Source organism: Protopterus annectens, chromosome 1.part0 (genome assembly GCF_019279795.1).
Source record: "Protopterus annectens isolate FY-2018-M chromosome 1.part0, PAN1.0, whole genome shotgun sequence".
Classification (NCBI taxonomy): Eukaryota; Metazoa; Chordata; order Ceratodontiformes; family Protopteridae; genus Protopterus; species Protopterus annectens.
Genome location: NC_056725.1, coordinates 686969606 through 686995867, shown reverse-complemented (window position 1 = coordinate 686995867; position 26262 = coordinate 686969606). Strand labels below are relative to the sequence as shown.

At 41.4% G+C, this 26262-nt stretch overlaps 1 protein-coding gene across 1 annotated transcript in view; it reads left to right on the top strand.

Annotated features, from left to right (window-relative positions):
* Positions 1–26262, top strand: part of LOC122793921 (latent-transforming growth factor beta-binding protein 4-like) — a 2484519-nt gene that overhangs the window by 2166338 nt on the left and 291919 nt on the right. The window contains exon 24 of the mRNA XM_044062009.1: positions 9753–9872. Coding sequence (XP_043917944.1) covers positions 9753–9872 — 120 coding nt within the window. The remainder of the gene's footprint in view (positions 1–9752; positions 9873–26262) is intronic.

Here is a 26262-nt window from a genome sequence, read left to right as displayed (position 1 = left end):
CTCAACAAAGGAATATGGTACCACTGGTTCCAATGACAAATTCACAAAAGCAGATCTCAAGGGTTCAGGCAATAAGCACAGTCAAGTGTAAACTGTGAAATGGGTTTTATTGTAAGCATTCTACTGGGCTTCCAGATGCCATGAACCATGTCTTTTAGCCTTCCATTCTAGTACTGTCCTTCCCCTTTTCCAAAATACAAGCTTTCATGATTTACCTTTCTGTCACACTTTTATACGAAGCATTGATTATTTACCACAGCTACTCTTCTTTGCTCACCTTTGTGTTTAAGCTAATCAGGTTAAGGGACAGCCCACCAGTAGCATCAATGTTTTCACATAGAATTAAAGCCTCTTCCCTCACAAGAAGTAATGTAGTTTCTTGAATTAGACCCTCATTTGGTTTGGCAACTGGGCCTGGGAGAGGGCAATTACAAAAATTGGTCTAATGTGCTGGCATAATCAGACTTCAAGATTAAACTGAAAGTACACATATTCATCAAAAATGAGTGCAAGTGTTTTACAGAGAAGGGATAAATCCACACACACACACACACACACACACACACACACACACACACACACATATATATATATATATATATATATATATATATATATATATATATATATATCAATATGATGGAAGTCATAATATTGACTTGTCCCCCTCAACCCCAGACACAAACAGGGGAATGATATATAGAAGTTATGTTCTTACCATAACGTTCCATGTTAGTTGTCTTCTTCTCACCTTCTTTCTTGCTGGATGGGTTCGGAGCCGACCTCGGCTCCGTCTCGGCCACTCTAAAGCTCGAGAGTTGGTTCCACCGGCTCGAGGCTCCCCTTATATCCCACAATGCTAGGCGTGAATTACCTCAGATCTCGTTTGTGAGCTAGGCCCAGCTAATAATATAACCAGAAAAAACTGGAAAAGAGAATCCACCTCTATAAACAAAGGGGGAGAGGAAAGGTGACCTAAAGCCTGATTTAGGAAAATATGCACAGCAGAGCATATACCTATAGCAAAGAGGTGGTAGAAAGAGAGGTCACAATCAAACTCCTCTAGGTCTGTCCAGGCCAGGGGGAAGGAGGGCGGGACGCAAGAAAGAAGGTGAGAAGAAGACAACTAACATGGAACGTTATGGTAAGAACATAACTTCTATATGTTAAGTTGTCTATCTCGCCTTCATTCTTGCTGGATGGGACCAAGCGTCCTAGCACCTTGTCCCGGGTGGCCTAACGGAACAGACTCTTGAGAACAGTGGAACCAAAGTTAGCTCTATGCCTAGAAGCTAAATCCAACTTATAATGAGAAATGAAAGTGTGAGGAGTAGCCCAAGTAGCCGCTGCACAAATGGTGTCAATAGGCAGTCTGTCTTGGAAGGCTATAGAAGTAGCCAAAGCTCTGGTAGAATGGGCTTTAGGTTTGTTAGGCAGCTTTTGGTGTCTAATTTCATAAACAAGGGAAATCAGAGATGTTAGCCATCTAGATAATGATACCTTTGAAACTGAAAGTCCCTTTCTGCCTTCTGCATAAGAGACAAACAGCTGGTCAGATTTTCTGAATTGTTTGGTTCTATCCAAATAGTACCTTAACTGACGATGAACATCTAGCCAATGCAATTTCTGTTCAGACCTGTTAGAATATTCTGGAAAAAACACAGGAAGGTCAATGCTTTGATTTAGGTTAGACGCCAAGGCTATCTTAGGTAAAAAGGACGGGTTGGTTCGTAAAGATACCCTGTCCTTATGGAACAACAGATAAGGAGGTCGACAGCTGAGTGCATGAAGTTCTGAAACTCTTCTAGCTGAAGTAATAGCTACCAGAAAGAGTGTCTTCCATGATAGCAATTTTAAAGAACAGGAGGCTGCAGGTTCGAAAGGGGAAAGAATCAAAGAACTAAGAACTAAATTTAGGTCCCAAGGAGGAGGAGGATTTCTTATAGGAGGTCTGAGTAGAAAAACTCCCTTCAAAAAGGCTTTGCAAAGCTTGTGGGACATTATGGCAGACTCTGCAATGCCCACATGAAAGTTAGAAATAGCTGCCAATTGAACCTTAAGAGTAGAAGGAGATGAACCTGCATGGAAGAGTTCAGCTAGAAAATCAAGGACCATATGGATGGAAGCAGTGAAAGGATCTATGTCCTTTCCTTGAGCCCAATAGGCGAAACGTTTCCACTTACTCAAATAAATCTTTCGAGTGGAAGATTTATGGGAAGCTATCAAAATATCTCGGACAGAGTGAGATATTTGAGGAAGCCTGGCTAAGGTTGGAATTGGAGGAACCAAGCAGTGAGGTTCAGAGAGGGAAGGGAGCGATGAAACTGACCCGACTGATGGATCAAAAGATCTGGAACTAGGTCCAGATGCCAAGGTCGCTCCAACAGAAAATGATGTAGAAAGGGGAACCAAACCTGTCGAGGCCAGTAAGGAGCAATGAGGATCAACGAAGCCTTCTGAGCGATAGCTTTATGTATCACTTGAGAAATTAGTGGGAAGGGAGGAAATGCATACAGAAGTCCCCGGGGCCAAACTTGGACTAGAGCGTCTCTGCTGGGCTGGCCTGGTAAAGGGAATAGAGTGAAATAATCTCTGCACTTGCTGTTTTGGGGAGTAGCAAAAAGGTTGCAGCAAGGCTGACCCCACTTGAGAAAAATTTCTCTCACAACAGAGTCTTTCAGAGACCACTCGTGAGGCATGAGGATAGCTCTGCTCAACTTGTCCGCGATTTGATTGGACTTCCCGGGGATGTGCGTTGCTATCAGAAACCGCTGAGAAGAAATCGCCCATTGCCACAGTCTGAGTGCTTCTCGACACAGGGGATAGGACCTGGTTCCGCCTTGTTTGTTGATATACCACACTACAGACATATTGTCCGTCTGGATTGCTATCGTTCCCAAGGGAAGAGAGTCTTGAAGGGCTTGCAATGCTAAAAGCACTGCTCTCATCTCTAGAACATTTATGTGCAAGTGGCATTCGTCTGGTTGCCATGTGCCCTGGACAGTTCTGCCCTGATAATGCCCCCCCCACCCGATCAGGGAGGCGTCTGTTGTCAGAGTAGCAACCGGAGGGGAAGGGACAAAGGGTCTTCCCAATAAGAGCTGAGGGGAAGACATCCACCACAGAAGATGATTTCTGCATGTTTGCGTAATCATGATGGTGTGGGACATCGGAAGTTGCTGGTATGACCATTGAGTGAAGAGCATCCATTGAAGGATTCTCATGTGGAATCTGGCTAATGGAAGCAGAGGTATGGCAGCCGCCATAATCCCCAACACTTTCAGAACTAACCTGGCTTTGATTCTGTTGCTGCTGAAGAGGAGCGAGACCAGTTTGTGTATGTCTGTTATTCTCTGATCTGTTAGTCTCGCAGACATGTTGACTGTGTCTAGATTTGCGCCTATGAAGGTAATAGTACGACAAGGCGACAAAACAGACTTTTCGCAATTTATTGAAATGCCTAAATTTTGACAAATGCGAAAGGTGTAGTCCCTGGCTAATAGAAGAAGATGCTTGGTGGGAGCTGTGAGGAGCCAGTCGTCCAAATATGGAAACACCTGGAATCCTTGACGTCTCAGGTGAGAAGCTACCACTGCCATGCATTTGGTAAACACCGGGGCAGTGGTGAGTCCAAAGGGCAGGGCCCTGAATTGAAAATGACTGGTTCCCAGCCTGAAGTGGAGGAATCTTCTGGAGCGTCTGTTCATTTCTATGTGATAGTACGCATCCTGAAGGTCTATAGAGCACATCCAGTTTCCCTTTCCCAATAGGGGAAGGATGGACTGCAGCGTGACCATCCGAAATCTTGTTTTCTTGACTGACTTGTTCAAGATACTGAGATCCAAAATTGGCCTCCAGTCCCCTGTTTTCTTTGGAACTAAAAAGAACCTGGAGTAGATTCCGGATCCTTGCTGGTCTGCTGGAACTGGCTGAATTGCTCTTTTTGCAAGCAGCTTTGAAATTTCCAAAGCTGCAAGATCCCTTTGAGCGGGTGGAACATCTGGAAGGGATTTTTGATTGGTTTGGAATGCGAGCGAAGGGAATGGAATAGCCTTGAAATGATGGACTGTACCCATTTGTCTTGAGTCAGGGATAGCCAGGCTTCTGGGTACAGTGACAATCTTCCCCCGACTGCCTCCGAAGGTGGGCAGTCGGGCAACACCTCAGGGATGCTGAAAGGGCTTATCAGAGAAGGCTTCTCAATTGCCCTGGTTCTGCGGACCCCCCCTGCCTCTAGGGCGACGTCTACCGTTGTTGTTCCCCCCTCTGCCTCTGGCGGGGAACCGACTCTGTGCGTCCGGCGAAGACCCTTGAGATTGTTTGCGGAACCACATTTTCCCACTTTTCTGACCTTTGGGGTAAGGCCTAAAAGGGGTAGAAAAATGGACTCCGACGGCAGAAAGAGTCTTGCCATCTGTCTCGCACCTAGTCAAGGTTTCTTTCACTTGAGGACCAAAAAGAGATGATCCATCAAACGGGGAATTAGTGAATGACGTTTTAAAGGGGTCCGCAAAGTTGCATAGCCGCATCCAGGCATGCCTACATAAGGCCACACCTGTCCCTGCGGCCCTGCTCGCTCCATCAGCCGCATAAGAGAGGAGGTGCATGGAGGAGTTGGCTATGGAGTTCAGGGTAGCCAGCTGAGTGTTCATCTTGTCTTGAAAACCCGCAGCCGTAGGATCCTTCAACATGTCACTCGCTTCTTTGATCAAGTCCCTTTGAAGACGAGTAAAATGGCATAGGTAGTTCAGCGAACGCATTGCAAATGTCGCTGACGAGAACATCCACTTCCCGTACTTGTCCATGGACCTAGATTCCTTGTTAGGTGGATGGACAGGCACTGAAGGATCAGCTAGTTCCTTCTTAGTGGCAGCAGCAACCACCATAGCATCCACAGAAACTCCTTTTGTCAGAAACTGTTTATCTGCTGGTGCTGTAATGAATTTTGAGGGTCTCCTGGGAGTGGGGTCCACTGAATCAGGAGCCGTCCATGCCTTTTTTGCTACCACCTGCATGAGGGGGTCAAAGGGGGGAGACACCCAGGAGGTGGAAGGACGAGAGCCAAATGCCTCAAGGTGCACAGATTCATCCTCCGAAGGGTTGAGGACTGGCCAATTTCCCCTCTGCTTAAGGATTTCTAGAATGTCTGCAAATGAGACATCTTCAGAAGGGGAACGGGGGGAACCCTCGGAATCCTCTAAATCTGTGTCAGAGGTGACGGACTCAGGTGAGTCTATGTGTTTCCTCTTACACTTTCTCTTCCGAGGGGGCTCTTCTGCCAAAACAGGAGAGGCCTCGGAAGAGGATGAGATCCCCACAGGGGATTCCTGAGGAGCTGGCTCTCTGCGGTCCGGGATGAAGGAGTGAGTCGACTTGACCTGAGGCACCCGAAGAGGGAGGGGCGGACGGAGCTGACTGTGGAGTAGAACCAGGTTCTAACACACTCCGCATGACCTCGAACGCACCTCTGTCAGGCAGAGCCAGAGGTCCCGCTCCAGCTAAAACCTCCCTCGGCACCGACAGTGATGGCTCAGAGGCGATGTCGGAGCCGAACTCACTAGCCGAAGCCCGAGAGGGAGAGCGGGGTTGGACAAGGGTCCGATGCCACTCACCCCCTCGGAGCCGACGATGGAAGTCCGGCGCCGAGATTCCTCTAAGGAAGAAATTGGAGCCGACGATGGAGCCGAAGACAATTGTATCGGCTCTGACACTACCACAGTCTCGGTTCCGAAACGCCCCAGCTCCGAGCTCAACGGAGTCGGAGGAGGAACATAATGAGGGACAGGGGCAGGCATCGACTGATGAGTCGGGCTCTGAAGCATTTGGGCCAGTGCCTCGGACTTAAGAAGTCGACTCACTACCCTCTGAAGGTCATGGTCCGACAGCCTCGATGACCTAGAGGAGTGAGATCTATGGCTCCATTCAGACAGCAGAGGAGATGCTGGAGCCGAATGAACGGAGCCAAGGGATGGTGACCTAGACCTCTTTCTAGATGTCGGTTCCGAAGGTCTGGTCGGAACCGACACAGGAATTTCTAATACCTCGGCTCCAGCCGGAGCCGAGGAAACCACATAAACTGTAGACTGAGACTCATTGGCTCCAGCCGGAGCCGATGTAGACGGAGGTTTCGTAGCCTTAGGTCTCGGCTCAGTAGCTGGAGCCGAGGACCTAGAAGCCTTGGAGGGCTTTCCCGAAGAGACAGTCAGGGAACCCTCAGGCTTGAGTAAACCTCTCAGAATCAGTTTGTTTTTTCTTTCCTGCAGGACCCTGGGGCTGAAGCCGTGGCATACAGCACAGGAGTCCTGCAGGTGCAAAGGCCCCAGGCAGTAGACACAAGAAGTGTGACCGTCTGTCAGAGACATTTTCTGACAGCACGAGTCACACTTCTTGAAGCCTGAGACCTTTGAGTCTTTAGACATTTTTAGAAAAGTGTAATCACACACACCCAGTCAAACACACTGATTACACCCTATCCTATTTTAAACTCAAAAATTAAAACACACTACCAAGTTTTAAAATATGAGAAAAAAAACACACACACACCACTAGGGGATGGAAGAAAGAATGCCTAAAGGCCCGAGGGAAGAACTTATAAGTTATTGTGGAAAAAAAAAAAAAGGGAATTTAGAGAAAAAGGGGGGGAAATTCCACTAAACTAAGGGAAACAAGTGTTAAAATTAAAATTAAAGGGGTTTAAGTATATTAACTTTAATCTAAAGTTACTCACCAAGAAGCCGGTAGGAACCAAACACCTCGATCGCTGTAGCGGCAAACGAGATCTGAGGTAATTCACGCCTAGCACTGTGGGATATAAGGGGAGTCTCGAGCCGGTGGAACCAACTCTCGAGCTTTAGAGTGGCCGAGTCGGAGCCGAGGTCGGCTCCGAACCCATCCAGCAAGAATGAAGGCGAGATAGACAACTTAACATCTTTAATCTAAAGTTACTCACCAAGAAGCCGGTAGGAACCAAACACCTCGATCGCTGTAGCGGCAAACAAGATCTGAGGTAATTCACGCCTAGCATTGTGGGATATAAGGGGAGCCTCGAGCCGGTGGAACCAACTCTCGAGCTTTAGAGTGGCCGAGTCGGAGCCGAGGTCGGCTCCGAACCCATCCAGCAAGAATGAAGGCGAGATAGACAACTTAACATTGTTTGTTTACTGGCTGTGAAGGGACACATATGGTACATAGTGCTATTAGTAGGCATTTTGAGTTAGACATTGTAGTGTCAACTTTAACTTTCTGAAATTTCAGGATTTTGCATCCAGTATTATGGCTTTCAGTATGCAACTACCCTAATGGGTAGAAATGAAGTGAATTCTTGCTGCCATTTGACTCATGGAATCTATCTGTTAGGTAGCTGTTAAACCAGGAGACGGAGGAGGAGGAGAGACCCAAGGAGAGGAAGTTTAGTAATAGATTTTGGTGAAAGACTATGTTGAATGTTTTGGACAGGCCTAGGAATAAGGAAGATACAAGTTTTATAGTATTTCTATTTTTCTTAATAGTATTAGCAAAGAGAAGTAGGGCAGTAGTGGTGCTATGGTTTGGATGAAAACCATGTTGTTTGTCGAAGAGAAGATTGTTTATGGTTAGGTATTGCAGTAACTGGGAATGGATACAATTTTCTAATATTTTAGACAATTGCAACAACATTGCAATTGATCAGAAACTGGAGTAGTTAGCAGGGGGTCCTCCTATATGAAGAGAAATTATGTATGCTTTCTTCCAAATGGCTTAAACATGAGATTCTAAAATGGGATTTGTTTGTTAATATAGATATTGGATATGGTAGAGCTTCAGCTGCAGTTTTTATAAATTCAAAAGGAATGTTGTTTGCAGCAGAGCTTATAGTTTTTAGTTTTATGAGATATTCTCTTATGGTAGAGGTAGGGACAGGCTTGAGTGAGAAGTGGGCTTCTGTAAGTGGAGAAGGTTGGTTTGCTGGTAGGGTTTTCTTTACAAAGTGAAGCTACAGCTTGAAGGACATATTTGTTAAAGTTATTAGCGATTGTTAATGAAGTATCTTCTGGTGAGGGCATGGATTGTTGATTGTGGCCTGGGTTCAGTAGATCTTGGACCAAAGATCAGAAGATTTTTTTATGATTATAAATGAGTTTGTTGTAAGTTAGAAGAGTAAAGTTTTTTTGTCTTGCCTCATGCTATGTTTGTTCTTGTTTCATATATGTCTGAAATGTAGAGATTTTCCTGGGATTTGTTGGCGTGTATGCTTTTCATGCCTTGTCTTTGAGCACTATTAGTTGCCTACTGTTTTCAGATAGCCATGTTACTGGATTAAGTTTAACTCTTTTTCTCCTGATGGGAGTATATTTGTATAGTATATTGGTAATAGTTTTCTTAAATGTGAGGGTGGATTTATCTAGAGGAAGATTATTTTGAACATATTCCAATTGGATTGCTTGGGACTGTGAAGATGAAATTTCATACATTAAAAATGGATAGGTTACCCGAATAGGTTGTAGACAGAAATCCACAAAGGTATTCAAAAGGACACAAGTCAGTTGGAGAATTGGTTGAGGTTGAAAGGAAGTAAAATATTAAATGCACTTTAAGGGCAGAATAAACTAACTTACTGTCTCCTTCTGCCATCAAAGAAATGTAGAGTGGTGGAACTACATCACTCCACTGCTTGATCTTTGCCCTTAGCATGGGGATGACAGACCCTCAAGCTTTTCTCTGTTCAAAGACCATTTAGAGAAGTCATTGTTCCACCAAATGGTATGCCCTGGGTAATGTGGGAGGAAATTGTATTTAAGGCAATAAGGTATGGCCAATAATCTGGGATTGGAGGTTTTGGACTGGGATGTGCCCTTTCTATGGTGAGCAGCTTGCTCTGGTCTAGTTTTTAGAAAGTGGTATCCAGGAAATTAAGTTGATGGCACATTCTAGCCTTTGCATCCCACCCCAGAACATAATAATTACGAAGATTATTTTTTTACGTTCTGATCTCCTGATCATCAATCATGATCTGTACTTAATGGTTATGGTAAGACCTTTAACTGAAGATCTGTGTTCTGGAGTCTGATGTCCAACAGGAGACAGTGGAATCCAGATGGGGTAAATCATTTTTTGTTTTCAGAGAGAACTCTTTAATGTCCGTGAGAAGTTTCAAAAACTTTTGAAATTTCATCAACATTATTATAATAAACATGATTATACTATTAATAAAAGCTGCCACATATCCTGATTCTTTGGTGGTAATGTTATCTTTTCATGCAGCAACAAAGAAATGGTCTAAAGGCTGCATCCTGTAATCATGTCTTCAGTTCTGTCTGACAAATATGTCATGACTCTGTTTATCTTTTTAATCAAGGCATTTTGACAAAAATCAAAAGGGATGTTAAGTCAGACACTGCACTTCTTAAAATGTTTAATGTACTTTCCTGGCTGAGTTCTTTTGTTTTCTTGGTAAAACAGTATGAGGGTATCCATATTTTTAAAGTATAGCACACTTTTTTCATTCCTGAAGAAAGAGATGGATAAGTTATTTAAGATGCCTGATTTTTCATCTTTATATTTCCGAAAAAAAATGCGTTTACTGACTGTATTGGCCATCTTTTCTGTATATGAAAGATATAATTGTAACAAAGAGGTAGACAGGGCTTTTTAGTCATAGAAGGGTAATTTTATTCTAGATCAGATTTATCTTCATAATTAAAAAGGAAAATAATAGCAAAACATATTGTGTGTGCCCCAAATAAAGGGTTATAATCTTATTTTTATCTGCACAGATATCAATGAATGTGAAAATCGTACCAGTTGCCCTAATCAGGAGTGTATTAATACTGCAGGATCATTTAAATGTGTACAGTGTCGAGCCGGGTATAGGTTCCAAAATGGACAGTGTACAGGTAGGCACTTCTATGTTTCCTGTGTGAAGTTTTCTGTTCTGATGTGATAGTAGCTGTACTCTTGTTCTAGCCATAAGCATTATACACATTTTTGAGACATGGTTAATAAGGTTGCTTTTCCTTGTTACTTTGTTTTAGATGCTATTAACATATTTGTACATTGTCAGTGTCAAAGAGCATCTCATTATTTTCCAGGGAACACAGCACAATCTGTTAACATTCCTGGATTTTACTACTAGCCAGTGTTCTCTAATTTTATAAACTAACCATATTATGTCTAGGTCATGATGTAAGTAGGTAATCTCTGGGCAGAATTGTCCAGGATTTGAGTCCCCACCTTTGAACCATAAAAGTGAGCACGCTGCATTAGAACTCAGTGGGCTCCAGTAATTCCAGCATGGTAAGACAATGGTGCATCTACCTTCTTCCAAGTAGGACTTCCTGTACCAATATACCAAAAGTAGAATCCAAAAGGAATGCTGGAGACTCCTCAAGTGAAGAGCTAGGCTACTCCAAACACAAGAATACTATAGAGGAGGAGGAGGAGGAATAGACTACAAAGCACATTTCCATTTGGGTTCCTGCTGATTCATTGTACTACGAGGACTTCATCACCTTCCTAGGACCATGTCTATATCAAAAGATCGAACACTAAAAATAGCGAATGCTCTTCTATCGAACTTAAAAATGTGAAACCTGAAAATGTCAAAGGAACAGATCAGCAATTTTTTTCCCAGGGAAACAATTCGCTGATCCCAAAAAAAAAATGTACAGGAAAAATAAAGTGGGGACTTCACCCCCACCCCCCCAACTTAAATATACCATCTCTGAGATCGCACCACAGTGCAGAAAACAGCAAAGTCTGGAGAACAGCCTATCGATTTTTTTCCCTAGGAAAAAAATCGATGTTCCATGCCTTTGACATTTTCAGCTTTCGTGTTTTAAAGTTTGATATAAGTGCATTCACTATTTTAAGCATTTGCTGTTCTGATAGGAACCCCCTAGGACCATGTCTGCAGTGATCCAGACTTTGGTGAGAGCATTGGCTTCCACATGACAACTACCTGAGCTTGGGTTCCAGTAAGAGACAGCAGCGCTTGATTTTCATTAGCCAGTTTCTGTGGGATCATTGTCTGCATTTTGATTGGCTGGCTTCTGCTGGAGTGGGACCTTACAGGCTTTAAATATCAGGAGGTTTGATCGGTTCAATGCTCTGTAGTGCTGTGCTACTCCAAACACAAGAAGACTATAGAGAAGGAGATGACTACAGTGCCCTTTTCTATCTGGGTTTCTGTTGATTCATCACACTAGAAGGGCTTCATTGGCTTTGAGGACTGGATTTGGAGTGTTCTAGCCTTTGGTAATAGCAGAGGGTTATACATGACAGCTACCAGAGCTTGAGTTTCAGTGAGGGATCGAAGTGCTTGATTTTGATTAGCCATTTTCTGTGGGGGTTATTGTATGCATTTTGACTGGCCAACTTCTGCAGAGGTGGAGTCTCAATGGCTTTAAATATCAGGAGGATTGCTCAGTTCATTGCTCTTTTGTACTGGGCTGCTCTGAATACAAGATGACTATAGAGAAGGAGGAGAAGACTGCAAAGCCCTTTTCCATCTAGTTCCTGCGGAGTCATCACACTACAAGGACTTCATCAGTTTCCTAGGACTTAGTCTGCAGTATTCCAGCCATTGGTTAGAGCAGAGACTTCCACATGACAGCTATCTGATCTTGAGTTCCAGTGAAGTATTAGACTTCTTGATTTTGATTGGCCAGTTCCTGCAGGAGAACTGTCTACATTTTGATTGGCCAGCTTCTGCAGGGGCAGAGCCTTACAGGCTTTAAATATCAGGAGGCTTGCTCAGTTCATGCTATTTAGTGCTGGGCTACTCTGAAGACAAGAAGACAGAGAAGGAAAAGAAGACTACAAAGCCCTTTTTGATCAGTGTTCCTGCTGATTCATCACATTACAAGGACTTCTTCATATTCTGAGGGCCGGGTCTGCAGTATTCCAGCTTTTACTGAGAGCAGAGGCTTCCACATGACTGCTACCTGAGCTTGGGTTCCAGGGAGGGCTGAGTGTTTGATTTTGATTGGCCAGTTTCTGCTGGGGAGTTGACTACATACATTTTGATTGGGCAGCTTCTGCAGGGGTGGAATCTGCTGATTCATCATACTACATGGACTTCATCAGCTTCCTAGGTCTGCAGTGTTTCAGCCTTTGGTGAGAGCAGGGACTTCCACATAACTGCTACCTGAGCTTGAGTTCCAGTGAAGGATTAGAGTGCTTGAATTTGATTGTTAATGTTGAAGTATTGTCTGCATTTTGATTGGCTGGCATCTACAGAGAAGGACTGTTGCAGGCTGTAAATATCAGGAGGCCTGCTCAGTTCAGTGATCTTTACTTCTGCACTTCTCCAAAGACAAGAGGACTACTGAGAAGGAGAAGACTACAAAGTAATTTTTTATCTTGCTACCTGCTGATTCATCATATTACAAGGACTTCTTCAGCATCCCAGGACTACAGCTGTAGTGTTCCAGCATTTGATGAGAGCAGAGGCTTCCACATGACAGTTACCTGAGCTTCAGTTCTAATGAAGGATTGGAGTGGTTGATTTTGATTGGACAGTTTCTGCAGGGTTTTCATTGGCTGGCTTCTAACACGGTCCGAATGGAGAGATTAAATGTCAGCAAGCAAGGGAGAGTAGTACTGCTGAAATTGAATTAATCCTCAAGTCTTGGTGAGTACCCTCACAAGGTGGACCCTGTTTCTCACAAAATCTCACCAAGGTGACACTGATATATAGGTTGTATTTATCACGGACAGAAGTAGGTTAAAAATTAAAGGGGTCTGAATGGAGAGATGAAAAGTCAGCAAGCAAAGGAGAGTAGTAGTGCTGAAACTGAATTCATTCCTCAAGTCTTGGTGAGTACCTTCTTGAGGTGGACTCTGTTTTTCACAAACTCTCACCAATAGGGGATATTCCAGGGTGAATCACTGTCACCGCTGTTATTCTACCTTGCCCTTAACCCCTTAAGCTGTTTACTTAACAGCTTAGACCATGTCTATAATTTGGCTCCTAGAAAACAACAAAGTGTAAAGACTTCTCATCTTCTCTTTATCAATGATTTAAAACTGTATAGCTCATCAGATGAGGAACCAAAAGTACAACTGAAAGTTGTCAAAACTTTTTCAAATGATATAACAATGCCATTTGGTCTTGATAAATGTGCAAAAGACATCTTTAAGGCAGGAAAACTGCAGCACCAAGAAAACATCAGTTTGGGATAAGAATGTGATATAAAAGAACTTGAGCAAGGGAGAGAGTATAAATATTTGGGAATTGATGAAGGATCAACAATAAAACATGAACAAATGTGAATAAAACTTAGTAATGAGTACTTTAGAAGACTTAAATTAATCCTGAAAGCAGCATTGACATCTAGTAATAAAATCCAAGCTATAAATCCATTTTCTCTTCCTGTCCTAACTTACAGTTTTAGAGTGCTTCACTGACCCCAAAACATGTTGGGTAGATTAGATAGGAAAACAAGAAGGATGCTTCATACTCACCAAATGATTTATAAAAATCAGTACATCATAACTAGAGAACCAGAACTATACAATATGACTCCAAAGAAACAAATTGCAGCCATGGACAGGACCTCAAACGTAAACAGTTCTCTTTTTTGGCTAGAACCACAATAAACGTTACGCACTTTCATCCCCCATAAAATTATATGGGAATTCTTCAGAACAAAAACCGTCTTCTTAGCCCAGGTATAAATATTATTCAAACACATACTCAACCAATCAAAGTTAAAAAAACAATAAAACAATTAAAAAAACATTAATCCTCAATGTGCCTGAGCTTTAGTAAACAATATATACTATTATATTCATTCAGACCAGGGTACTCATATGTATTTAGCTTTAATTGCCATCTTAGTTCACACAATTCTAGGTGTTCTGATAACACCCTCCCTTGACTGTCTGAAACTATCTGCTGCAGAACAAACAAAACGTTCATTATTTTCTAGTACATGTTTAAATAGTGCATTTGTACTTCTACCATTTTTTATATCGTTTAGGTGTTCAAACATTCTTTCTCAGAACTTTCTACAGGTTTTTCCTATATAAAATAATGGACATTGCAGGAGTTTTGCAGCATAAACAATACTTTTAAACTGACAAGTGAAATGACCATGTATATTAACCTTATAGTCACCCAGTCTAAATTTTACTCCTGTTTCAGTAACATTGGGGCACTGCCTGCACATCCCACATTGTAAGTTTCCAGAAGGCCTATCATTCTGTTCTTTTCCTACCCTGTTATTTTCAAGTAGATTTTTAAAAGATCTATCCTTTCTAAACGCAATAAATGGCTTAGTGCCTAATTTTTCTACAGTCATATAATCCAAAGTAAGGATGGACCAGTTTTACTGACAATTTTTACCACAGCTAAACTGTCTTTATTAAATGTCGTAACAAAGGAGAAGGCCTTTTTCTCTTTTTCTTGTTCTCCTCTATTCATTGCCCCTTCATCAATAACATCTATTACATGTTCACCATCCTAAGATATGGACTTTTGACTTAAGATGGGCCTGAAAATCCCACTAGCTCTTTTTGTTTGAACTTCCATATTTACTTTCTGTCCCTTCTCCTAAACATGTCCATAATAAAACTGGTTTCAGCTATAAAGTCATCATCATCTGTTACCATCTTAGCCGCTCTTACCAGCTGCCCTTTTACCACTGATCTTTTTTGGTATGAAGGATGGTAACTACTATAATCCAGATAAGAATTCAAAAAAGTTGGTTTTCTATAGATCCTTGATCTAAGTTTCTGATTCTCTTCATCTATACTAATTTATACATCCAAATAATATATTCTCTTAGGCTTCACTGTTACATAGGTATCAGACAAGAAAGTCTAATCTACAATAGTTAATAGAAACTCTCATCTTTGTTCTATATGATACAAATTTCAGTGCTTTCTTTTTCACAGTGTTGTACTATTATGACTGATTTTTATACTGCCTTGTTTCATAAAGGGGAATCGTTATCTCTAATTAACTTACTAATTGTGCTTCTCTTGAACACATTGCTGAAATTAGCACTTTTGTTATGCAGTTATGTTGCTGGGTTTAAATAGCATTTAATTTTTGTTCCTTGTTGGCATTGCACTGCTTTTCACATCTGGTTAGCTAGCTCTAGTGGTATTAAGTTTAAATCATTCGGTACAATTGCAACTTGGTACTTTTACTACTGACATTACTTCAAGTAGTATTGCACTGTTGTCTTTTGGCCATACTAGATATATAAAAACAAATGTACTTATTATTTCAATTCCTGATGGCATGTTTTGATTTATTGATATTGCTGTAGTTCTGCTTATTCTAATCACTGCAGTTTGATACTATTAAAAGCTATTGTTCTACAGTATCACAGCACAGAGTACACGGTTACATTTCTGATATACCTTTATTACTTTACTGACTGCTGTACTGTTACTGCACTTATGACTCCTAAATATACACCAAAGTCTAGAAGATTTAGGATCTTTCCTTGGGAGTATTTCCATAGGTGTTTTTATACCCAAAGTAGACTCCAAAGAATTTTTCCTTATGTAGATAGCCTTTTTTAGGCAAGGTTCAAACGTCAAATGCACCACCATAGTAGGTACAAATAAGCTAAATCTAAGGGTAATGCTACTCAATGCTTTAAGTCTAGACCTCAAAATGCAGTCACTTGAGGCACTCCTTAAGATGGAGAACATCGACATCTGTGCAGTGACAGAGACCTGGTTTAAGGGTCCAGAGAGCACCCCTGCATTACCAGACTACAATTCTTACCACACCTTTTGGCCACCTATCTTGGACCGAAACACTAAAGGAGGAGGCATGTCCATATTCATAAAGGATATCCACACCTCCAGGCTAGTTGCTCAACATAATGCATCCAAAATTATCCAAGTACAGTTAACACTGGGCAAGACTGCAATCCAGGTTGTAGCTTGTTACAGATCTACTGCCATGCCCCAGGACACCCACTCCACATTTCTTGATATACTGGATAATATTAAAGTACAGCCCAATACCCTAATAATGGGAGATTTCAACTACCCCACTATCGACTGGGAAACCTACTCATGTACTAACTCATTTGCTCAACGTTTTTCCGGAATTCATAAATTCCAATGCCCTGGATCAGCTTGTCCATACCCCCACCAGGGGCAGCAATATCCTGGACCTGATCATTACCAATATGGGTAACAGATCCACCATGCCAGAGGTCAGCTCCTCGCTGGTCAAATCCGACCACAAGCTAATCACCCTAGACATCCATATCCTGCCCCCACCCCTCATTAAGGAAACCACCGTAAAAACTTCTCCAAATCGAACTTCATGTTTCTTAACTCATTAACTCCAACTACCATCTCATAGCGCCTCTGTGCTTACATCCGAGCATGCTATGAGCCGATAGGAATTGCAAGCTGTTACCCCCTGAGTGAGTTCCACATGCGCGTGAAACTGTAATTTGTAGATCAGCTTAGTGTAAAACACGCTGAAATCATAACTGAACTTGTTATTTACTTAATATAGTTACGATTCAGTGTGTTTTACCATGCTGGTCATATTAAACTTTTAGGAGAAAATCTCCTGTCAGTGTGTTTGTTCAAGCAAGTGGTGGCAGCCAATTAGATTCCTGCAATCTAAGCCACCACTTGCATAACACCTCCACCCCCATCCTAAGTTTCTTTTGTTATGCCCAAATAAATAGAGGGTCAAGCAGCAGGTATTTTTTTTCTTTTTTCTTATATTTGCCGATTTTACCTGCTACTGGATTCCTCTTTTTTATTTGGGCACTGATTGCAAGGATTGCTGTTGCAGAAGCCACATCGGTTTGGCAGTTCTAGGAACTTCCTGTTCCCCTTCTGCTGTACTTCTTGCTCCAAGAACTGCTTTTCAGGTAAGCAATATTTTATTAAAAGCACAGTACTGTCTACCTAATGTGTGGTAGGGCCTGAGTCACGGATCAGACAAACAGACATTCTGGACATTCTACGAAAATCTGTACAGTAGAGAGGTATCCACTCCCACGGCTGTTTTGAGAACAGTATGATCTACTGCCAATCATTAGTGGACCAGAGTTCCGCTGTGGCAACCCCTAACCGGGAAAAGCCGAAAGACACAACAACAACATGGTCGTGCCATTTGTAATGAACTGCTCTTGCAGTCACTCCTAGATATCCAAACCTGCAACAGGTATTTTTCTGTTAATTCTGATTCAGCACCCCCAACCCCCGTTTAACTATGAAAGCATAAGGTGGAAAGGGATGAGCCATCCTCCATGATGTTTTGGAAATTTTAAAGTGGCAAGTGAATCTTTCTTTTATAACTTGCTAAAAATCTCAAGACTTTTTTTTTATTGTTCTGTAGCATGAGAGAACTGCTGATACTGACAAAAATATTTGAGTCCTGTGCCATATTGCTTTTTACAGATTTGTATGCAGAGTCTAAGTAAGAAGCTACAGGTCCTATGTCAATATGGTTCATAATAAATATCAAGTGTACTTAACTGTTCCTGTGCCCTGCCAGGCATTTCACATTTGAATATGGATATATCTAATATACAGCAGAAATAACATTCCTTAGACTATTAAATTATATTTGAGTATAAGTACTATTTTAAAAAGGCCAGATGCTTGTAACTATCTTTACGTTATTTGAAGTCAAGGTTGCTTGTTACAAGGTCACCGTTTCACCTGACTGACACAAATTATCTGGTCATATCTTTGTTCAACTTAAGAATTAATGGGAACTGCAGTTTGTAGATATAACTTTTAGTCACTGGCAAGGTGAACTTCTTAGTTATGATAGCTGTTTCGGAGGAGATGCTGGGTATAGTAAGCATGTCATTATTTTCTTCTGCAGGGGCGCAATATAAAAACATTATTGCATCTTCTGCTTGCACCCGTTTTATAGTTCTGACGTTTTTTGACAGTATTCAAAAAAATATTCCAAAATACTAGACATAGCTTCACAGACATTGCAAGGCACCGCTGGTGTGGTGTTTGTCGGAAGGTGCCTGCATTCTTTTCAAGCTAGTATTTTCAAGTGTTGGTGAAAACAATGTTATGGAAGTTGCTTCTACCTAAACGATTGTTTAGTTTACCATGCAGACATTGTTTCATAGATTGATAGACTACCTGATTGTCTGTCTAGGGGAGAGGTGGAGCGGAGCCTAAACTAGGGGAGAGGTGGAGCGGAGCCTAAACTAATGTTTTGTCAAGTGTGCCTATCTCAGTACAAATGTAGCAGGTATCATTGTCTAACTCAGATGTGAAGTCAGCAATGCATCTGCTGCACCACCACCTGCTAGTGTCCTAGGAAACAAACAGAAGCAAATGGTAGCCCTGAAGGGGCGCCGTGAGGGTGTTCGTACAGCCATTGATTGTGGGGGTGGGGCTAAGGTGGCGTTGTAGTATTTTGTAAATGGTTGCCTGAAACATTGTTCTATATTTCATGAAGGAATAAGGCATATTCTCTGCATGGATGCCTATCCCTTCAGACTCCTTAAAGAGTGTAGTTAGGTTCTGAAGTTGGAGACTCGTCTACAATATGCAAGACAATTTTTCTCTAAGCTGTAAAGGTATTTGTTTGTAACATTCTGTGCATTAACCGTAGAAGATTGTACAAAGGGATTTTAGGCCAGTTGTAAAATGATTTAAATGCCATTTTGAGTAGGTTGGCTTTCATGCCCCTTGTAGCAATTGTATTTGCATCCACTGTATGTCCTTCAGTTTCCTGTAGCTACAACTTTGCAGATAACATTTGTGTACTGTTTATGGGATTCAGATATGCTGAAGCATCATGCTTGATTAATATCTCATTTTGAGAGCCCTCTTTAGGTTTGACAGTGAGTGGGCATGCACTATATATGTGAGGGTGCATATTTTATTATTGAGATGTAAACTGTATTTGTTAACTGGAAGGATTTTAGCTTGGTGTTGGAGTTTATTAGGGTAGTAGCTCTACCTTACTTGGATAGAATTAAGTTTCTCTGTTCACCAGTGAGAGTGGGGAGCTTTGAGCAGCCTACCTGTCCTTGAAAGAGTGGTTTCAGCCCAGAATTTAGTTTTGTTGGCTATTTTGGGCTACTTTCTGCTTCCAAATAAATGTGTTTCCATTTGTGAATCCAATTCCTGCCTGCAGTACTGATAAATCATACAGTCAAAGAGGCAGTCTTATTATTGGTATCACAGGCAGGTACTTCAGATTTTTTGCCTGGTGCTGACAATCTCAGTGCTTAGGTAGTGCTGGACTCCAAATATTTCTGATAGAAGCAGTGCAAAGGGTGCATATCTTCAGGATATCTCACTCAGTGAAATGTAACAGAATACAATTTTTACTACTGCAGTTAGTTTTATGACATTCCACACCTTGTAGGCAGATACCAAGTGACCGATTACATAAAAAGTCATATTAAGTGTTTGCACAATTACATCACAATACAGACTGTCTCAAGCAAAAGAATGTCATAGTCATATCTTTTGTTGTGTACTTCCTGTACTTGCTTATGTTGCATTTTCCAGACCCAAATCTGTATTACATGAGATAGTTTTCTTCTGCCTGGCCCAATACTTTTCTTGTCCTTTAGGTAAGCTATTTGATGATCATAGGGTCATGGTTAAGTTAATGCCGGCAGAACCCGAGTTGCACTGTAACCTTTTTTTACTTTTTACTTTCCGGGAGTAGGAGTCACAAACTGAGGAAAGTCATAACGTGTTTGGGTCAAGTTTCACTTGCATGAATAATTTATTTCAGAAGCAAAAGATTTTGTAGCTGTTCGTAATCGTGGTGCTCATGAAGCAAAATCTTCTGCTTCCGAATAAATGTGTTTCCTCTGGTTGTGAATCCTACTCCTGTCTGCAGTGCTGGTAAATCATATAGTTATACAGACGTTGCCTGGTTTTATGCTATTCCATACCTTGTCGGCAGATACCAAGTGAACGATTACATAAAAAGTATGTCATATAGAGCTTGTGCACAGTTTCCAAATACAGACTGTCTCAAATGAAAGCATATTATAGTCTGCTTATTTTTGTTACAGTTAAATACTTTGCAGGAGCAAACCCAGATGGGCAGGAAATGTGTTTAGATGATATGATGCCAGACAGCCTAGTGACAGTAGAACACTTGGTCATAATTTAAGTGATGTACCACTACATTTTTAAAGTTTGCAGTGTGTATCACTGCTAACTTTTATATAATTCTATAAGAATTACTGCTATATGAATAAAGGAAAAGCTCTTTGAAATGCAAGCTGAACAGGTCCTAAAACACAGTTCAGACCTTGCTAACAAATTAAATCCCTACAAAAATATCTCAATTGGCTACACTAAAGTGTCTATTCTATTTATGGTTACAGGTTCATAGTTAGAGAGAAAGCTAAGGACCACCTAGGCGTGCAGTCATAGGTTCATAGGTAGGTAGTAGGCTATCCGCCCTGGGGCCTATACAAGCCCAGCCAAAAAGGTACCCTGGCTTTTGCCACCCAAGAAAATTATTTTCCTGTGGCACTGTCGAGCAGAGCCACAGAGGTGATCCCCTGGGTGAATTTCCTATTTCCCATCCAATCATCAAGATTTTTCTTGAAGATTGCTAATGAGGAACTTTGTTTGATATAGATAGGTAGTTTATTCCAGAGTATGGGAAGTCTCTGGGACAAGAATCTATCCCTCCGGCATGTTCTGTTTATTGTGGTGACAAGGTTTAGGTCCCTAGAGCGTTGGAGGGATTGGGATTTCTTTAAGTGGAGCATGTCCAACAGCTCTGGGTTTGACATAGCTTTGTATGTTAGGCAGAAATCACTTCTGAGTAGGCGATATGCAACGGAGTAAAGCTGGAGTTTTTTGAGACGGTCTGCATAGGGCATCTGTTTGAGGCCAGTAATCCTCTTTGTGAGGTATTTCTGCAGCCTTTCCAGTTGTTGTAGATGTCTTCTGAGGTACATACCAAAAGGGGCGTTGTACTCTATAATGGGTCTAATGAGTGATGAGTAGAGGGGAACAATGATCTCTTTTTTCTGGATGAGAAACCTTTTGTGATGAGGTGTGCCACATAGAAGGATTTCCTGACTACTCTGGCGATGTGATTATCAAAGGAGAGACTACTGTCAACCTGTGTCTCAAGGTCTCTTATCACACTTTCAGTGTTAAGTATACTACCACCTATGTTCATGGGTACAGAGTTTTTACCAAAGGGGATGACAATGTACTTTTTGGCATTTAGCTTGAGGCCATGGCTTTGACACCAGGCATCTGTCTCAGTGAGGCCCTTTTGTAGGATGTCCACATCGTTAGGAGTTTCGATTATGACTCCTAGTTTGCAGTCATCTGCGAACTTCATTAGCCAAAGACCTTCTTTGTTAGCCTGTACTTCAGAGAAGTAGATACCAAACAGGAGAGGACCCAGGACTGATCCCTGTGGTACTCCACTTGTCACTGGTCTGAAGTCGGATTTGGAGTCTGCTACTTTCACAGTGTGGGTTCTGTCAGTGAGCCAGTTGGCAACCCATCTTGTGACATAGGGATTTATACCTAGCTTAGTGAGTTTATCTATAATTCCAGAGTGGGGGGTGGTGTCGAAAGCCTTGGCAAGATCTAGATAGGCTGTGTGAAGCACCTTACCCTTGTCTACAGCTTTGGTGACTGCTTCAAAGAAGTCTATCAGGTTTAAGAGACATGATCTGCCTTTTACAAACCTGAACTGGGTGGGATCCAGAGTTTGGAGATTACCAATGTCTTTGTTTATAAGTTCCATGACGATACATTCCATGGCCTTGCAGACCAGGCTTGTCAGGCTAATGGGGTGGCTCCCCCCTTGTGGAGTGGGATAACTGTTGCTGTGCACCATTCAGCAGGCACAAAGCCTGAGGTGAGGCTATGATTGAACATAGTACTTAGGTGGTGTGCCAGTTCATTCTGTAGTTCATGTAGAACGCAGCCTGGGATGCTGTCTTGTCCCATGGATGCTGTGTTCTTGGCTTTGGAGAGTGTGTTTTTTACCTGTGCAGCTGTGATTACAGGAACTTTGCATTCTTCTGGTATAGAGATGGGCTCTTTAGGGGGTAAGATGGATGTTGACAATATCAGTTGGGTCTGTATATTTAGTGCCATTGTGCTGTAACTCAGAGAAGATCTGAGTGTTGCCATTGAGATTCTTGACATAGCTATAGAATGCTTTGTGGTTGTCTTTAGCATCAGTGGTGATTTTGTTTTCGTAATTAGCTTTGGAGGATTTTATTAGAGATCACAGCTTCTTATTGAGGCTGACCAGGGAGCTCCTCCACTTGTGGGATTTTACTGTCTTTTGCAAGAGTTTCTTCATTCTGTTGCACAGTTTGTTTATGGCAGGGGACCTCCATATTGGCTTCCTTTTTTTGGAGGATAGCATCTTGGTTCTGTTTGGGATAGCACGATCCATGCACTCATGTAAGTGCTTATAAAGTGCAATTATGTAAGATTCAGTAGCCGTAACTGTATTGTCCATCTGCATGGGTATCATGAAGTTCACCACTTCTGTCTTAAGAAGCATGAAGTTGGCTTTGGAGACATTTTTTACCATGGTTTCCTTAATGGGGGGGTGGAGGCAGGATGTGGATATCTAGGGTAATTAGCAATCGGACCAATGAGGCATTGACTTCAGGTGTGGAACACCGGTCACTCATATTGGTAATGACTAGATCTAGGATATTGTTACCCCTGGTGGGGGTGTGGATAAGTTGATCCAAGGAAATTGGAGTTTATGAATTCCAGAAAGCGTTGAGTGAAGGAGTTGGTACATGAGTAGTTTTCCCAGTTAATGGTGGGGTAGTTGAAATTACCCATTATTAGGGTGTTTGGTTGAACCCTAATAATTACCAGTACATCAAGAAAAGAGGAGTGGGAATCCTGGGGCATGGTGGGTGATCTGTAGCAAGCTACAATTTGGATTGCAGTTTTGCCCAGAGTTAGTTGCACTTGGATAACCTCGGCTGCATTATGCTGAGCAACTAGCCTTGAGGTGTGGATATCCTTAATGAATATGGACACACCTCTGCCTCTGGTGTTCCAGTCCAGGTTACATGGCCAAAAAGTGTGGTATGAGTTATAGCCTGGTAGTGCAGAGGTGCTGTCTGGAGCCTTGAACCAGGTCTCAGTCACTGCACAGATATCGATGCTCTCCATTTTAAGGAGTGCCTCGAGTGAGTGCATTTTGAGATTTACACTTTTAGCATTGAGTAGCATCACCCTCAGTTTTTGCTTGCCTGTTCCTGTTACGGTGGTGAATTTGTCATTGAACCTTGCCTAAAAAAGGCACTATAGGGGCAGCAAGAACCTTAGCCAGTATCCGAAATCCCAGGGGTGACAGGTGCAGGCCATCTCTGGCAAAGCATCGTGGTCTGTCAACCATGTCATCCCAGGCAGACAGATACTGGATCCCTTAAGAATGGCACCAGAATCTTAGTCTAACACATTTGTGTCCCTATGTATCATGGCCATTTATTAGGAGAGGATATGTCAAGGAAGTTTCTACAAGTTGTGTAGCAGGGTCTGTTACTTTGGACATTACTGTCTGCCTGTATCTTTCATAAATTTGAGGGATAAACCCAGGGTTAATTTCTGCTTCACATGGGTTTGAGCCTGCTCCAGAGAAGTGGTAGTCTATTTATACCCCAATCAATGTTTAAGTCTTTAGAATGGGTAATTGTGATGTTGTGCATTTTGTGTATATGTCAGAAGTATGCCAAGTGTTCTTTTACTGAGGAACCGCTGTAGATGTTCCACTTGCTGGATATGCCTGGTTAGTTATGTACTAAAGGGGGCATAGTACTCGATAGGTCTAAAGAATGCTGAATATAGTGGAACATCGACTTCCTTGGACCTATATGCCTTAGCTTTGTCTGCACATTGCAAAACATAGAATCATTTACTCACTAGTGTAGAAATGTGATGGTCATAGGCTAGATTAATGTTTGTGTGTGCCCCCAAGTCCCTGACTACTGAGCCAACTCTTAGGGATGTGGTATCAATATGACAGTTACAAGGGCTGGATGACTTCCTGGGGATACTGTTATGTATCTCTTGCCATTTAGTGTTAGTCCCTGGCTCAGGTAGTTACTTGTCTGCTTTATCCCTTTATGGAGAGCATTTGTGGCAGTGGTGCTATGGGATTTGGCTCATGGTACTTTGAAGATGGAGAAGCTCAAGTTCATTGTCTTGACTGACCAGCCATGACATTTAAAGTACGCAACCACCTTTAGTCTGTGTCTGTATAGTAGTTGGTCAAACATAACTAAAAGGTACAGTATACAAAGGAAACATGATCTGACTATTACTTCCTTTATTTCCTGCCAGTGCTTGGTTCTGCTAGCCGTTTGTTTGATTTTGACCTGTGAAATATTGTCTTACTACTTTCTGGTAATTAACATAGCATACCTTCCATTACCTACTTAGGCCACTAATTCTAACAAAATTCCTTAGAATCAATTTCTTATAGATGTCTCCTCACTTACTTGCTGACTATATCAAGCATGGAGCTACCATATGTTTGGCCTTTTTTCTTGGCTTTGTCAGTCATTTGTGGAATTTAGCTGGGAGGAAGGGCTCGATATCTGAATGTTATACTATTTTACTGAATTACTCAGGTTTTCTCCTTACTGATGATAGCAAGTCTGTGTTATATAACAGCTGCACAAAGTAATATAAGGAATGCCTACTCAATGGGTTATGTGCAGAAATTATCACCTTTGTCTGTGCATGCATAACTTTGCAAGCCATTATCACAGTGCAGTTACAATATAGCACTGAGTTATTACCATTTTTCAGGCAAAACCTTCAGCAGCTGTCCCTGTTATTCACATAAGTAGAAGTCATTATCACATTGATGAATGCACAAGTCAGATTTGGCTTTTTATCCACTTGGAGTCATTGCAATCCACCACCACTTTCTTTCTGTCATTTGTACAATGTCAAGAAATGTAACAAATGTGGTGTATGTGGAAGAATATATTTTACATTGTTTACTTTTTATTGCGCTACTGATTATAGTTTTGTTCTTATTTTACTTTTTTACTTATAAGGCTATGACAATATCCAAAGTCATTTGTTGTCTTTATTTATTTGAGACTATCCTGCACTGTTGTGGTAAAATATTTCCTGTGCATTTTGAACTGTGAAGTCATTTTGTTGAGTTACTGATTATAGTATTGTTCTTATGTTACATTTAAACCTATCTTTGTGGGTGATATCTTTGAGGCATATTTCAACTGTTAAAGAGTATTGAGGGGTCGTGTGGGGACTGATTTTCCATATGTTTGGGTGTTCCTCATAAAACAGACTGAAGTTGCTAAGTAGCAGACATTTCTGTTTTAGATTTCATATTCCTTAGAGAATTGCATAGAACATGGTAAAAGAATTATGCCTGTATGTTGTACACATGTGCAGATATCAAAGTTTGCTTCGGACTTAGGTTATGGAAATTATGATTTTTTCATATTTAGGTAAATAACTTTGCAAGGGAGCATCTGAATGTGCCAAGTAATATGTCATTTTGAAGACAGTATTGCTGGTTCCAATATGGTAAAAGAATTTTGCGTGCATGTTGTACATATGTGCAGATATCAAAGTTTGTTTCGGACTTAGGTTATGGAAATTATGATTTTTTTATATTTTGGTAAATAGCTTAGCAAGGGAGCATCTGAATGTGCTTAGTAATACCTCATTTTGAAGACAGTATTGATAGTTCTAACATGGTAAAATAATGGTGCTTGTATGTTGTACACGTGCAGATATCAAAGTTTGTTTTGGACTTAGGTTATGGAAATTATATTTTTTTCATATTTTTCTGAATAACTTTGCAAGGGAGCATGTTAGTGTGCCAAGTAATACCTCATTTTAAAGGCAGTGTTACTCCTTATAAGATTGTAAAAGAACTGTGTCTGTGTACTGTACACATGTACAGATATCACAGTTTGTTTAGTCTTGTACGATTATGAAAATTATACATTTACAATACTTCTGTTATTATGCCCATATCGTTGTAAGGGAGCATGGTGATGACACAAAAGCTGACATTCAGATGCACAACTTCTACACTGATATGTAGGCTCTGTCTGTTACAGGTGATGAGATATTATGTTTTGTTTATTTATCAATTATGAGAAATAATATATTAATCATATGTCTGTGAATATCTCAAGAAAGGAGCATCACACAGTAATGGTTAAGGTATAGTTTTAAAGCTGACATTCATACTAACAAATTAAATTCAAATTGTATGGGTCTGCATGGTACATTGACCAAGATATTGTGCTTTGCTTTTCCAAAAAGGTAAAAAATATACAC